Below are 15077 nucleotides of genomic sequence, written 5' to 3'. Positions count from 1 at the left end.
AACAGACATTGCGGTGGTGGCTTGACTAATGGCCCCCAAAAAGATCTGTCCACATCTTCTTCTCCAGAACCTTGGGCTGTGCCCTTTTCATTGAAGAGTGCCTGTGCAGATGTAATTAAGGATCTTGAGATTTGGAGATCATCCTGGACTATGTGGGTGGACCCTAAGTCCCATTACAAGTGTCCTTATATTAGACACACACAGCAGACATGGAGAAGAGGAGGAGAGGGGTGTGTAACCCCAGAGGCAGAGACTGCAGTGATTTGGCCACAAGCCCAGGAACACCTGGGGCCACCAGAAGCTGGAAGAGGTGGGGAAGGATCCCCCTGGACTCTTGGGAGGGGGCGTGGCCCTGCTGACACCTTGATCTCAGACTTCTGGCCTCCAGGGCTGGGAGAGGATAATTCTCTGTTGTTGAAGCTCCCCAGTTTGCAGCACTCTGATGAGTACGGGGGCGAGAGGGCAACAGATGTTCTGGAACCAGCAGGGGCCCTGGGAAGGGGTGGGGGACACAAAGACTCTTTTCAAACTCCCGGTTTGGCACCCATACTTTGGGCTTTGTGTTTCTTTTTTTCTTTTTTTTTTTTTTTTTTTTTTTGAGATGGAGTCTTAGACTCTTGTTGTCCAGGCTGGAGTGAAATGGCACGCGCTTGGCTCACTGCAACCTCTGCCTCCCGGCTTCTAGTGATTCTCCTGCCTCCGCCTCCCGAGTAGCTGGGATTACAGGCACTCACCACCATGCCTGGCTAATTTTTTGTATTTTTAGCAGAAACGGGGTTTCTCCATGTTGGCCAAGCTGGTCTCAAACTCCTGAACTCAGGTGATCCGCCCACCTCAGCCTCCCAAAGTGCTGGGATTATAGGCGTGAGCCACCGTACACGGCTGGCTTTGTGTTTCTAAAGCAGCTGCTGGGGCTGGTGGGGGTGGAGGCTGTCGTGGCCACAAGGACCCCCTCCTCCGTCTGGAAGCTGCAGGGAAGGGAGGCATTTGTCCCTGTCACCGAGTTAGCTGGGAGGCACGGATGCCCTGAGCCACCCACTCTTCCGCCCGCCTCCTGGCTGCTGTCACCCCTCACACTGCCTGCAGCAGCAAATAATTTTTATATTCTCCATTAACAGAGCAGCAGCGCTGAGTAAATCTAATCCGTAAATAACCCTCCCCGGGCTGGTGCCAAGGCCCCAGGCGTGTCCCCCAGCTTCCTTGTGTTCTGTGCCTGGTCTCTGGGGCCCCAGGAGTCCCTGGGAGCTTCTCTCCCTGATGATCATGACCAGGCTGTGACTCTTGAGTTCCAGAGCTGCCTCATGGGGCCAGGGGACAATTTGAGGTTGTGGGAGGAGTCGGGGCGGTGGCCACAGGGAGAGAGGGAGACACATTGGGATCTTAGCACCGTCATGGGAGCCGTGAATCTTGACCGTGGTGGAGTGGGAGCCAGAACTCTCCATTGCAGAAGGGGAGGGAGCCCAATCCGTGAATGGTGGGGTTGGTGGGGTTGGTGGGGGGCAGCTGCAGGGGTCGGAGGCTGAGTGTGTCAGGCTCTCCCCGACCCCAGCACTTGGGCAGCAGGTGGCCCAAGGGTAGAGGGCAGAGCACCCCCAGTGGGTCGGACAGAGGGACAGATGAATCAAAGTCCCTGGTCAAAGCCTCCTTTTTCCACCCGCTCCTGCGGGTGGCAGCGGGGGCAGTTGGCTGCCCACTGTCCATCTAACTGGAAGCCTTTGAGAGCCAAGGTGGACCTGGGCACTGAGGGGCTGTCCCTATGGGAGAACATTTTGTTGCAGGCATAGAGAAAGGGTGGAGGCTGCCACCACCCACTTCTTCTAAGTCAGGGCTGAGCACATTTTTTCCCATAAAGGGCCAGATTCTAAATACACTGGGCTTTGCAGGCCAGGTGGGCTCTGCAGTGACTCTTCAGGTCTGCTGTTGTCGGGGCGCCAGCTGTCATATGTAAATGAATGGGCATGTCCATGTGCCAATAAAACTTGATTGACAAAAACAGGTGGCGGGCTGCATTTGGTCGGAGGGCTGTAGGTTGCCAGGCCTTGCCCTAGAAGGTGCCTGCTCTCAACGCAATGTACCCACAGCCTGAGTCTCTGATCTGCCGTCCCATCGGGGGGTCATATCTGTTTAAGAGTCCCTCTTTAATAAAAAGGGTGTCCACTGACACCCTTCTGGTGGTCTGTGACCGACCACCACTTACCCTCCGTCTCTGACCCCGTTCTTGTCTTTCAGAGAATGCGTTAAAGATGTATTTTTGTTTTTTTCTCCCTTTTCCTCAGCAGTGTCCCCAGAGCCTGGCACGGGGGTTGCACAAAAATATTGCAGCTGGAATAAATGAACCAAACTTAGGTGCTGATTACGGAGTCTCACACACTGCCCCGAGATACGAGACCTCGGCATTGGGGCGCCCACCCCGGCCCGAGTGCAGACCTCATCGGCTCCGCACGGTGACACTTTTGGGGACCTATCCACTCATCTTTACTCTGCTCGGCAGACAGCAACGGCCTGTCCCAAATTGCCTTCCCGTTTTAGAGCGTTTTGGAGAACAATGGAAAGGATGCTGCAGGCACCACCTGCTCCTGCCACGGCCCCTCTGCCAGCTTGGGGAGGCTCAGGGACGCTGACCTCACAGGGCCTAGGGCGGGGGGGGGGGCACCCCAGAGGCTTTGGTTTCAGGCTGTGTCTGTCCCCGCACACGGGGAAGGCTTTCGAGATGGAGAAAAGAGGGACACAGTCTTTGTCGGGAAATCGCAGCAGGTGGAGCATCCAAGCCTCCTGTGGCCACAGGCTTCACCCCACCCTGGATCCCTCCTCCCCACCTGCAGCACACAGGGGAACTGAGTCCTGGCGGTGTTGAGAGGATGCTGGAGGCGAGAGGGCTCCAGAAAGGAGAGTCGGTGCTGGGGGCGGTAGGTGGACGAAGCTTTTTTGTCAAGGGCACCCTCTGTTCAGGACACAAGCCCTCGGCACAGCAGGCAGGTGGACACTCCTTCTGCAGAGGGAACGCCGGGGCCCAGGGAGGGATGGCCTGGCCGCGTCCCCCCGAGCCCTGGCTGCTGGGCCTGGGTTTCTCTGGGTGTCCCAGCCCCCATCCCACCACAGACACCCAGGGCCCAGTCCTGGGTCCCACCCCACCTCCACCCACTCCCTGCAGGTGACTTCATCCTCTAGTTCCAACACCTGCCAGCTGACGGCCCCTGACCGCCTGCCTTGGGGCGGCCTCCCCAGACCCGGCACCTTCACCTGGACGTCTGGTGTTCAAATCCAACCCCCTCCCAGCTCAACGCCTCCTTCCAGGGGCTCGGGTGATCTGCGAATCCTATTGGCTCTGCACTGAAAATGCATCCAGAATCCACCCGCTTCTCACTACACCTGACCCCTGCCCTGGTCCCTAGCTTCTGCCCTTACCCCGTCTCCTCCCCACAGCAATCACCAGAGGGCGCCTGTGAGCACCTGAGTCAGGGCCCATCCCTCCCCTGCCCACAGCCCTCCATGGCTCCCACCTCCCTCAGGGTCAAAGCCCAAGTCCTTCCCGAGACCCACAAGGGCCTGCACACCCTGCCTCCCCTCCTCCCCCTCTCCCCTGCCTCCCTCTGCTCCAGCCACAGGGGCCTCTTCATGTTCTTGCAGCACACCAGGCACAGGAGGGTCACCTCCCTGAGGAAGGCTCAGGTCTCCCGTGTCCCCTCTGCCGACTCCAGGCCTGGTGGGGCTGGGCACTGAGTGACCCAGGCCAGGACTGCTGGGTCCCAGTGGCCATCCAGGGCCGTGAGCCCCAGCGCCTAGCACGTCCGCCAGCCACCACCACCATAAGCAATGCTCTCGGGGCTCAGGTGTAACCAGAACCGGATGGGGGACAGGGACAGGGCAGCTGCTGGCTGGGACAAGTGAGGCCAGGGCCAGGCCTCCAGGGAACTGAGGGGGAATCATGGGGTCCGCTGCCCCAGCCACCCAGCCTGGCCACAGCATGAGGGGCATGACAGCTGCCCCTGGGTGTGCTGGGGTGTGTTGGGGACCCTGGAGAGTGGGAGCGGAGGGACATCCAGCTCTGGAAGCAAACCTTCTCCCAGGAGAACGGGGCGCGGGCAGCCCCACCCCAGGGAGGCCCCAACATCAGTCCCCCTAGCACAAGCTCAGAAATGAAGACACTTGCCGGGGCATGGAACGGGGTTTCGCAGCGTTCATGAACCTTTAATTCATTATGAACCTAGAGGCAGGGACGTTAGGCAAAAAATACAGCGTATCCTTCATCTCGGGTGGGGAAAAACCAGGGCACTGGGTTTTGCCGCGTCTTTGCACAGAGTAAGACACAGAGATACCTTCGTGGGGAGAGCGTGCAGCTCCGGCCTGCCCTTCTGTGGCCCGTCTGCGCAGGCCGCCCCGGAGCCCACCAGGGGATGGGTGTGACCCCCAAGGGACAAGGGCAGCAGGGGCACCCGCCCGCTTCTTTACAATATAAATAGCATTTTCAAACAACATAAGAATACAGTGTCAGCGCCACGCCGGGCGAGGGCTGCGTGCAGAGGGACACCTCCACGTTTTGGCTGACACCCCCCGACCTCCCCGACCCCGGCCCTCTCCAGGGCAACCGCCCCCCTCCCCCACCAAGGAAATGAAAGGCTTGCTCCTGCGTAACACTCTCTCCGTTTCCCTTAGTCCTCTCTAGCCCGGGGACTGTTAGGACACTCTTTTATAATATAAACATTGCTTTTTTTTTTTTTTGGAGACAGGGTCTCGCTCTGTTGCCCAGGCTGGAGTGCAGTGGTGCAATCTGAGCTGACTGCAGCCTCAACCTCCTGGACTCAAGCAATCCTCCCACCACAGCCTCCCGAGTAGCTGGGACCACAGGTGCGCACCACCACACCTAGCTAATTTGTAAAAAATTTGTAGTGATGGGGTCTCGCTATATAGCCCAGGCTGGTCCCAAACTCCTGCCTCAGCCGTTTTTTGTTTTTAATACAAGCAAATTATCTCCTCCATCCCTCCCTGGGGCAGGAGACAGCTAAGGTGGGGAAGGCTCCCCAGAGGGGTGCAGAGCTGGCGAGGGAGAGGCACCTGGAGAAGGCGCTTCCCAGCCTGGGCTGAAGGCCGTTTTTTCTCTATCAGCTCAACCCACTCCTAAGAAGCAGATTCCCCTCAGGTGACAGCAGCGTGGGTAGGTGGAGCGAGGACACCAGGCCTCGTCCCTGCCCGGAAGCAGGCGAAAGGGGCCCCGAAGGCCTGCCTTGGCCCTGTGTCCCCCGACCTGCTCAGGGTTGCACCCGAAGAGCTGGGAAGCTGTCCACACTCACTACCAACCAGAAGGGCCTGGGGGCCTCCCTCACCCTGAGCCATGGGAGGTGCAGGGATGCTTTGTCTGCAAGGAAGCCTCTGGAACACCTGTGTTTCTCTCGGGTGAGAGAAACAAAGATAGACAAACCCCAGGAGAGAGTTTATTCTGCAAAGGTGGGCGCAGACGGAGGGAGGCCCCAGACCCCGGGGCTTCCCCTGGCCAGGTGCACAGGGGCGGCCACCAGACAGCCTGGGCCTCCTCCCAGCAGGCACAGAGCGGGCGCAGGCACAGAGCGGGCACAGGCACTGGCACCAGACCATCAAAGCCCAGGAGCCGGGGTGAGGCGAGAGCGAGGCCGTGAGTGACCGGGCTGTGCCGAAACCGGGGCGTCCTGCCCCCCCCAGGCTCACCCTCCAATTACCGGGCCTCTTTCCCTGCCTGGTCTGTAGCCAAATCATAATATTTTAAAACAACAACAAAAAAACAGCGAGATGCTCTGACCTCTCAGAGAATCCTGGTTCTGAGAAAAACAATGTGTTTGTTTTGTTTTGTTTTTCTTAAAGCCACAAATCTAGAAAACAACTTTGGGGATATTTTCCTTTGTTTTCCTTTTTTTCTTGCTTTTTTTTAAACAATATGTATTTATAGAAAGAGCCTCACAAAGGTGGTTTATGTACAGAAGTGACAATCTCAAAGGTTGCTCAGTAGGGCATTGCAGTAGCACCTTTTTGAGAAGAAGAGAGCTTACATGGTTTAAAATTCTGAGTAGTTGAGTGGGGTGCTCCCCCGGCCGGCCCCCGAGCCCGCCTGGCCCTGCTCCCTGAGTCTGGGGCCGCGTGCGGCGTCCCGCTGGCTCCTGTCGCCCTAGGGGGCACCCGCGGCTTGGAGGTGGCCTCTCGGGGGTCGGGGACACGAGGACAGGAATTCACAGCAAGCGAACGCCCGGGGCATGCCATGGCCTCCCCGCCGGGCTGAGGGTCGCCTGAGCGGCCAGCTGTCCTAGAAGGGGGCTCCGGGCCGGCCCTGCGCCTGCAGGAGGCTCTCCACGAAGGCCACGTAGTCCTGGCTCCGCCCGGAGTCCTCCGTGGCAAGCGGGGTGCCCACACGCGGGCGCTTGGCGGCCTTGGCCTCCTCCCCCGAGAAGGCGGGCTCCTGCGGTGCCCCCGTGCTCAGTGACTGCGGGAGAGCGGAAGCACAGTGGTTAGCACGGTGGAGACACTCTGTGCGGCCCCAGCCACTGTCTATGGCCTCTGAGAGGAGCTGGCTGGACACAGAGCCCTGATTGCTGTGGGGGCTGCTCAGCAGGCTCCTGTTTCCGTGTAAACCCCTGATCCTGCCAGCAGAGGGGCCCTGCACTCGGCCCCAGCCTCTGGCCCCCTAGTGGGGTGGGCACCCTGGCTGGGGCTGGGACCATCCATCTGGCAGCTCCCATCTGTTTTCCGAGGGACCCCTCTGCGGCTGAGCAGCTGTGGCCAGCACCAGGAACCTCCCCCACGGGCTCTGCCCCTCAACACCTCGCCTCTCGATTAGAAAGAGAATAAAGGAAGCCCATGAGGGCTGGGGGAGCGAAAGCTGGCGCTGCCTCCGCTGCCTCCAGGACTCAGGCTCCCGTTTAATAAGGAAAAACCTCAGGAAAAGCTTTTTTAAGCTGACAACTGGGGTGCCCGTACTTCGCCTGTGCCCCAAAACCTGTGATGGTTCGGAGGCCGCCCTGTGCAGGGTGGGGCAGCGCGGGTCCTGCAGGGCACAGGGGGCTGGGAGGGTCTGCTCTGCATTCGTGACAAGGGGAGGGGCGGGGCTTCTCCAACCCTCCCTCCCCACATGAACGGCATCGCCCAGGAGCTGCGGCACCCGGAGTCAAGGCAAAGGAAGGGTCTCCTGCCAGAAGCCCATGGACCAGCTGTGCTGGGGCAGCCGGGACCCCCTTCCAGCAGAGGTGCAAGAGGAGGGGGTGGTCCACGCCATTGGAAGATGCAGTCTGTGCCCTGCCTCGTCCCAGACGGGCTCCCTGAGTCACCCGGAGCCACCAGGCCAGCCTCGCGCACTCACCAGCCGAGAGCGGACCCTCTTGGGCAGCTCCTCCTCCAGGGTGAAGATGTCCCCACGCTTCACCGTCAGCTGGGACCCGTCCTCAAACTCCACCTGCAGGGGGATGTGGCTCTCAGGGGCCTGGCACTGCCAGGATGGCAGGTGCTCCAAGCAGGCCACGGCCTCAAGAGCTGGGAGGCCGGCCCACTTGGGTGCATGGGGCCCGCTAGAGGCCACATGCAGCCGAGCTGAAGCTCATGTCCACCTCTGACACCGCCTGCAGCAAACAAGGATCAGGCTGAGGGTCCCGTACCACGGGGCAAGGATGACGGAGGATGGGACAGCCTGGGGCAGAGGCAGGGCCCCGCAGCTTCCACATGGAGACAGAACACTCACCCCTCACCTCCTCCCAGCTCAAAAGACATCTGTCTCCATGAAGACACAGCCCCAGGACAAGGTGACAGCGTCACTGGTGGACACAGAGCCAGGCAGGAGGCGCAGTGCCCTAACAGGGCCTGGGAGGCAGGGGAGGCCGGGCAGGGGAACGCAGGGGCCTGAGCTCAGGAGCCCCCAACCAGAAGGTGAAGGACAGGGTCCCCGGCTTATGTGTGGCCCTCTGAAAACAGCTCAGTCACCTCTTCCCTTCAACTCAGAGAAAAATCACCCCCTTCCAGCCTCCCCAGCTGGTGCCTTGTTCTAGGCGGCAGATGCCTGACTGGTGAGGGGCACTGGGAGCACCCCGCTTCCTCCTCGTTAAGCTTGGTGCCAGCTCAGGCTCGCAGAGATTCTCTCAGGGGCCCTCTGGCAACACAACACTGTCCCATGAAGGGCGTGCCAGGGAGGGGCGGGTCTCCAGGCCCACCTCATAACTGCGATGGGTGCCGTGTTCCCAAGCCAGGAAAGGTGCTGGGGTCACTCCCTGGGCCTGACTGCCGTTCTGCTCCAGGGGGAGAAGGTTCCCATATCAGAGGGCTCGCTTTTCACATTTAAAAACTCAAAACAAGCCAGGCATGGTGGCATGTGCCTGTGGTCCCAGCTACCCAGGAGGCTGAGGTCGAGGCTGCAGTGAGCTCTAATTATGTCACTGCACTCCAGCCTGGGTGACAAATCAAGACCCCGTCTCAAAATGAACAAAATGCACACATTAAGACCGTCACAGAAGTGTACAAAAGTCACACACTAAGACCATGACGGAAGTGTATAAAAGTCACACACTAAGACCATCACAGAAGTGTGTCTGGGGCCAGATGCCCCAGGTAGTGTGCAGGGCGGGGGCCCGGGATCGCAGCACCTCCCTCTCCAAGGGAGCACAGACCCTGCCTTGGGGCAGCCAAGCCTGCCGGTCCCTGTGACTCCTCCAGGGATGGGTGGGGATGGAGACAGACGTGGGCCCTGGAGCAAGTGTCTGCTGTGGGTTCCACAGGCCTCTTGGCCGGCGCAGGCGGCGGGAGAAGCAGGGCGGGGAGTGCCCAGTGTGGACTCTCAGATGGCCGGTTGCCTCTGGGCCGTGTCCTGGGACGACAGCACAGATCTCTCGGGGATGTGTGGAGGAGCCTGCTGGGAACCAAGGACATGGGTGCCACCCTCTGCCCCGTCCCACCCATCTCATTTGTAGAGGAAAGCCACCGGGAGAAGGCCCCTTCCCAGCATCTGTCCGGTGAGGAGAATCTGGGTGAAGGAGTCCTAGTGTCGGAGCCCCAGCACCCCGGAAAGCGATTTCCACCCCCGGCGTGGCCAGGCTCCGTTTTGCCACGGGCAGCAGCGGGTTTTGGAGGCTCCGCTTTGCCACGGGCAGCAGCGGGTTTTGGAGGCTCCGCTTTGCCACGGGCAGCAGCGGGTTTTGGAGGCTCCGCTTTGCCACGGGCAGCAGCGGGTTTTGGAGGCTCCGCTTTGCCACGGGCAGCAGCGGGTTTTGGAGGCTCCGCTTTGCCACGGGCAGCAGCGGGTTTTGGAGGCTCCGCTTTGCCACGGGCAGCAGCGGGTTTTAGAGCTCCCACCCCAGGAGTCCCAGGGCCCACCTGCTGCCTTTCCCCACATCCCTGGCCCCGACTCGGCCTCTCGGATTCTGGCAGGCGTGGCACACAGTGATTCAGTCAGGCACAGAAGCAGTCTTGCCAGGAGGGGAAGGCGCGTTCTAGAAACTCAGTGGAAACTGGCTCAGGTTTCTGGGTCAGGAAGACTGCAGAGATCCGCCCCAGATTCTCAGGAGCACAGAACCGCCTAGGAGGACGGCGCTCACACTGCCCGGTCCAAGTGGGCTCCGGGGAAACTTCTGTGCCCGGGTCATTTGGGAACTGGGGGCTGACTGGAGACTCAAGCTGATTTCCTCCCAGTGGCCTCCCTGGAACCTGCTTTCACTATGAGTCTCCACAGGGCAAGCTCTGAAGGCGGCGTTTGCTTTTTAACATTTTGAGAAAACTGGATATACTTGCAGCTACAGGAAATCAGAGAGGCGTGCACCTCGGCCCGGGCTCCCTGTGGCGACGTCTTGCCTGGCACGTCTCAGAAGCATCTCGAGGGGTCACGTGCGAGGGAAACGTGTTCCGAGTGTTCTGGACAGGCGGGGAGGCTCTTGGGGCCTTGGCATGTGGGGGTCTCATCCACTCGGCCTCGCTGTCACCTGGGACCCCACCCCCACCCCCCGACCAGGCCTTGGCCTCGGGGCAGGCAGCTCCAGCCCCACCTCCTTGGCCAGCACACAGCGGGCGTTTGCATGATTGTGTGATCGAGGTCCTGCCGCCACCTCGCAGGCAGGCGCGCGCTCCACGGTGGCTTGCTGGCTTCCGATACCACCCATTCCTGATTCCACAGCCTCTGCCCCCCGCCCCGAGCACTCTGGAAATGTGACATCTTTTTTGTTTTTTTTCTTTTGAGACAGGGCTTTGTTTCGTCACCCGAGTTGGAGTGCGGTGGCGCGATCTCGGATCACTGAAGCCTCAACCTCCCAGGCTCAAGTGATCCTCCCACCTCAGCCTCCCAAGTAGCTGGGACTAAAGGTGCGTGCCACCATGCCCAGCTAATTTTGTTTTTTTGTAGAGACGGGGTTTTGCTGCGTTGCCCAGGCTGGTCTCAAACCCCTGTGCTCAAGCGCTCTGCCCACCTCAGCCTCCCACAGTGCTGCGATCACAGTGTGAGCCCCCTCGCCTGGCTGGCATCATCTCATTTCTGACTGTCTCATTAGCTCGGCTTCCTTGGGGTGAGCTCCCCTGACGCTGGCCCTGCCTGGGCTCTGGTGACATGACAATGATCCTGGGAGCACTTCCTTCGCCACCAGGGCGGGGGCTGCGTCGGCGCCTCTTCTGTGGGATGTTGTCAAGACCCACCCTGCGTCTCCCTTGTCATTTTCCACCACGGTTGTGCTCTGTGTACGTTATAAATGGCTATTTATCTATTCGTGTGTTTTCTATCATCTTCATAGGTTTCTTGAGGGAGGGAGAGAGACTGGCACATGCTCAGCCTGATCTCTGGAGTAAACTTCCATGGTGTTCTAGAGGTCCTGGCTCAACCTCCCCTCCTCGGAGTCCAGTCCGACCTGCCTGGGCCGGACTCTGAGGCTCCCAGGGCAGGCGGAGGGTGCTGTCACCGTCACACAGACCCCACCCATCCTGCCATGTACTAGATGCACCAGAATGCTTCCCAGCAGAGATTTTTTTCTTTTTTCTTTTTTTTTTGGAGACAGGGTCTCAGTGTCACCCAAGCTGGAGTACAGTGGCTCAATTACAGCTCACTGCATCCTCGACCTCCTGGGTTCAAGCGATCCTCCCACCTCAGCATCCCGAGGAGCTGAGACTACACGCGCACACTACCATGCCCAGCTAATTTTTAAAATTTTTTGTAGAGATTGGGGGCGGGGGGGGGGGTCTCATTTTGTTGCCCAGGCTGGTCTCGAACTCTTAGCCTCAAGTGATCCTCCTGCCTCAGCCTCCCAAAGTGCTGGGATTACAGGTGTGAACCACCGCGCCCAGCCGGGCCTGAAACTCATAACCTGAGAGAAGAGCCGCCAGGTGAGCTGAGCAGGGATTATTCTCTTTTGCTGCTGCCCGGGATGGGCTAAGGGGTGCAAATCAACCTTGCCCTTGGTCTAAGCCTAACACAATCAGGAAGTCCAAGGAGCTGCCTGAGCCTCCCCCGGGGAAGGCTGGAGCTGAGCAAAAGTGACAGTGTCTGGAGATTGGTGGTAGCTCCCACAGGGCTGGCCATGGGGATGGCTTGTCCCCGAAACCACTCCCTTCTCAAGGAGCAGGGAAGACCCTGCAAGGTCCGAGAGTGGTGAACGGGTGGGGCCGGCCTGCATGGCAAGGGGGTCCTGGATGCTCAGTGACAGGTCCGAGAGCGGTGACCGGGCGGGGCCGGCCTGCAGAGCACTGTGGGGGGGGGGTCCTGGATGCTCAGTGACAGGTCCGAGAGTGGTGACCAGGCGGGGCCGGCCTGCACGGCGGGGGGTAGGGGTGGTCCTGGGCACTCAGTGACACTCGATCATTTCAGTTCATTCAGGTCTGGCGGGAGATGCGGGCGGGACCTTTCCTTAACGCAGCCTCGGGACCATCGCAGGGGTTAGGGTTTTCACCTTAACCGACGCAGTAAAGAGCTGAACTCCGATGTTTACAAAGAACTTGGGGCTCGGGGTGTGAGCTAAGGCCAGGACGTCACCAGCTGACCCGCTGCATGACCCGAGGTGACTCTGAGTGAGGATTGAGGCTTCATTTCCACTCCTCAAATGGGGCAGATGTGACTGGAAGAGACAAGCTGTCGCCTCCTCCCGGGAGCCTCGAGCCAGGGGAGCTCAAGGGAAGTGCGGCACCAGGCTTGGGAGCAATGCTTCTAGCTGCTGGGATATGGGCAGCTCTCCTCCTAAAATTCCACACTTTTATTTCATTTAATTAATTAATTAATTTTTTGAGGCTGAGTCTCGCTCTGTCACCCAGGCTGGAGTGTGGAGTGCAGTGGTGTGATCTCGGCTCACTGCAACCTCTGCCTCCTGGGTTCAAGCGATTCTCCTGCCTCAAGCCTCCCGAGCAGCTGGGACTACAGGTGCCTGTCACTAAGCCCAGTTAATTTTTGTATTTTTAATAGAGACGGGGTTTCACCATGTTGGCCAGGCTGGTCTTGAACTCCTGACCTCAAGTGATCCACCTGCCTCAGCCTCCCAAAATGTTGGGATTACAGGGGTGAGCCACCGTGCCCGGTCTAAGATTCCACACTTTTAAATAATTTCTCTTCCACAGTCATGAGAAGAAACTCACTACCAATTTGATTTAAAAAAAAAAAAAAACCCAGGGGTACTGAGCTGTACACTCCAAAATGGTGAAAGAGAGAACTTATGTTAAGAAAAATTGAGAAGGTGTCTCAAAGGGAAATGTCACCCGAGTGGAGGCCCCTTTAGCTTTCAAAACAAACAAGCCCTGTGCTTCTAACTTAGGCAGGCGAGCCAAGGCTCAGCTGGGTCCTGCGGGCCTCACTAACCATGGCCCACACCCGCCAGTGCCCCAGGCAAAGGCACCTGGGCCAGGGGTGTGATCCTCCTGTCCCCGCACCTACAAGAAGAGCTTGGTGAAGGCATGGCGCGGCTGCCAGATCCCCCGCTTACCTGGTAGATGTGGCTGGTGACGGAGGAGATGAACTTGGCCTTGTAGAGGTTGCCATCAGTCCACCGGAGCTCCACCAGCTCCCCCTCGGAAGGGGGTCCCAGTCGGACACAGTCCCTACTCTGCAGGGAGAAGAGGTGGGAGGTGAGGTCCTGGCCACACTACGCTGGGGGCTGTCACTGGGTTTTAGACCCTCTCCGCGCTGGCAAGTGAGGTTCTCTGCCTGAAGCCCCAAAGCCGGCTGCGGGGGCCCGGGGTAGCGGGGCGGTGCAGAGCCCTGGCTGCGGATCGCTTTCTGCTTTGTTTCTGCAGAACAGTGAGCGGTGCTTTTCCTGAAAGGGCCTGGGGCCCTGAGGACAAGGGGACCCCGTGAAGGGATCTGGAGTCAGGCCACTCCTAGCTTCCCCCTGCCCCCACCCCCCACAGCTCCCCGTGATGCTCTCGGGGTACAGGTTGTCACTGTGCTCCCAGCCTCCCCCCGCCCCCTGCCCCACCCCACAGCTCACCGTGATGCTCTCGGGGTACAGGTTGTCGCTGTGCTCCCAGCCTCCCCCCGCCCCCTGCCCCACCCCACAGCTCACCGTGATGCTCTCGGGGTACAGGTTGTCACTCTGCTCCCAGCCTCCCCCCGCCCCCTGCCCCACCCCACAGCTCACCGTGATGCTCTCGGGGTACAGGTTGTCACTGTAGGAGCCATCGTCGAAGTTCACTTCATAGCAGGTCTGCGAGGCGGCACCGATGACGCGACAGCGGTAGTACAGCCCGTTGCGGTTCTTGGTGATGACCACCTGGCCTAGGGACACGGCCCTCAGGAGCTGGACCTGGGAGGGTGCAGAGGGTGTGGGGGGCAGTCAGCGCGGGTGTCGGTGGGGGCGGGAGCCAGGGGCTGGGGGCAAGGAGGCGGGCAGGCACTCACAGCGTGACCCCCCGACTTGTGCTTGAGGCAGGTGATGGAGACCACGTAGGGCCAGTCGTCCGGCTCCATGAGCACGCCGGCGGCGTGGGCGCAGGTCACGTGGAAGGACGTGGAGCAGTGCTCGTAGGAGCACTGGATACAGGCACCTGACACCTTCTTCATCCGCTTCCGGCAGTACACGCATTTCTGGGGATGGGGACACAGGCAGGGGCATGGGGCTCGAGCTTCCCTAGGGACCCTGGAATGGAGTCCCCGGCCCCTCCCGGCACAGCCTTCAAGGGAGGCATCGCGGGAGTGGCCCTGTGCTCTGCCCAGTGAGGGTTCCCCTCCACAGCCCAGAGCCCACAGCCTCCCTGGCCAAGCCCTCCAGACCCACTGACCCAGCCTCCTGCTGCTCAGCCTCTGGGGAGTCCTCTCCCATCCCCCCTGCGTGTCACTGGCTGCTGGGACAGATCAGCCCCCGGGGAGTCCTCTCCCGTCCCCCTGCGTGTCACTGACTGCTGGGACAGACATTGAAGAGCCCCACGTGGTGTCGCTCAGCCAGAGAGGAACCACGTGGCGACAGAGATGTGCCCTGGGGACACAGAGGTGAGTGCAGACCATGTGACCCCGTGATCTGCAACCCCCAGGGCAGGCCACCCCCAGACACAGGAAGTGGGCTCGTGGGCACAGGGTAGGGGATGGGAGCGACTGGTAATGGGGCCCATTCTTCATGGGGTGATGAACTGTTCTGGAATTAGACGGTGTGATAGTTGGCACAACTCAGAATGTACTAAAAAACATAGAGTGGCACACTTTAGAATGGTTAGAGTGAAGGATTTTTTCTTTTTTTTTTTTTTTTGAGACAGGGTCTTGCTCTGTCACCCAGGCTGGAGCACACGGCGTGATCATAGCTCACTGCGGTCTCCAACTCCTGGGCTCAAGCGATCCTCCCACCTCAGCCTCCTGAGTAGCTGGGACCACAGGTGCAACCATCATGCCTGGCTAATTTTTGACTTTTGTAGAGGTGGAGTCTTGCTATGTTGTCCAGGCTGGTCTCAAACTCCTGAGCTCAAGGGATCCTCCCGCCTTGACCTCCTAAAGTGCTGGGATTACAGGCGTGAGCCACCGCGTGGGTCCTTTACATCGGCTTTTAATAAGAAGCCCCGAGAGAAGCCTCCTTGGTGAGGAGGGAGCACCGGAGAGCCACCTTTCATCCCGTGAGGCTCCCGCTGCAACACCTGCCCGAGCCAGCACTGGGGCCCTGGCGGCCGCCACACCCACGCCAGGCCCAGCTAAG

At 59.8% G+C, this 15077-nt stretch overlaps 1 protein-coding gene across 7 annotated transcripts in view; it reads right to left on the bottom strand.

Moving 5' to 3' along the window:
* Positions 1-4167: 4167 nt before the first annotated feature.
* Positions 4168-15077, bottom strand: part of KDM4B (lysine demethylase 4B) — a 186916-nt gene continuing 176006 nt past the window's right edge. For all 7 annotated transcript variants that reach the window (XM_054673181.2, XM_054673182.2, XM_063801027.1 and 4 more), the window contains 5 exons: positions 13799-13984; positions 13539-13703; positions 12885-13004; positions 7319-7411; positions 4168-6445 (listed from right to left, as the gene is read on the bottom strand). In XM_054673181.2, coding sequence (XP_054529156.1) covers positions 6269-6445; positions 7319-7411; positions 12885-13004; positions 13539-13703; positions 13799-13984 — 741 coding nt within the window. In that variant the 3' untranslated portion in view covers positions 4168-6268. The remainder of the gene's footprint in view (positions 6446-7318; positions 7412-12884; positions 13005-13538; positions 13704-13798; positions 13985-15077) is intronic.

The sequence above is a fragment of the Pan troglodytes genome, chromosome 20, assembly GCF_028858775.2.
Source record: "Pan troglodytes isolate AG18354 chromosome 20, NHGRI_mPanTro3-v2.0_pri, whole genome shotgun sequence".
In the NCBI taxonomy this organism is placed as follows: Eukaryota; Metazoa; Chordata; class Mammalia; order Primates; family Hominidae; genus Pan; species Pan troglodytes.
The sequence above is the reverse complement of the archived record's forward strand: the minus strand, read 5'-3'. Positions and strand labels throughout refer to the sequence as shown.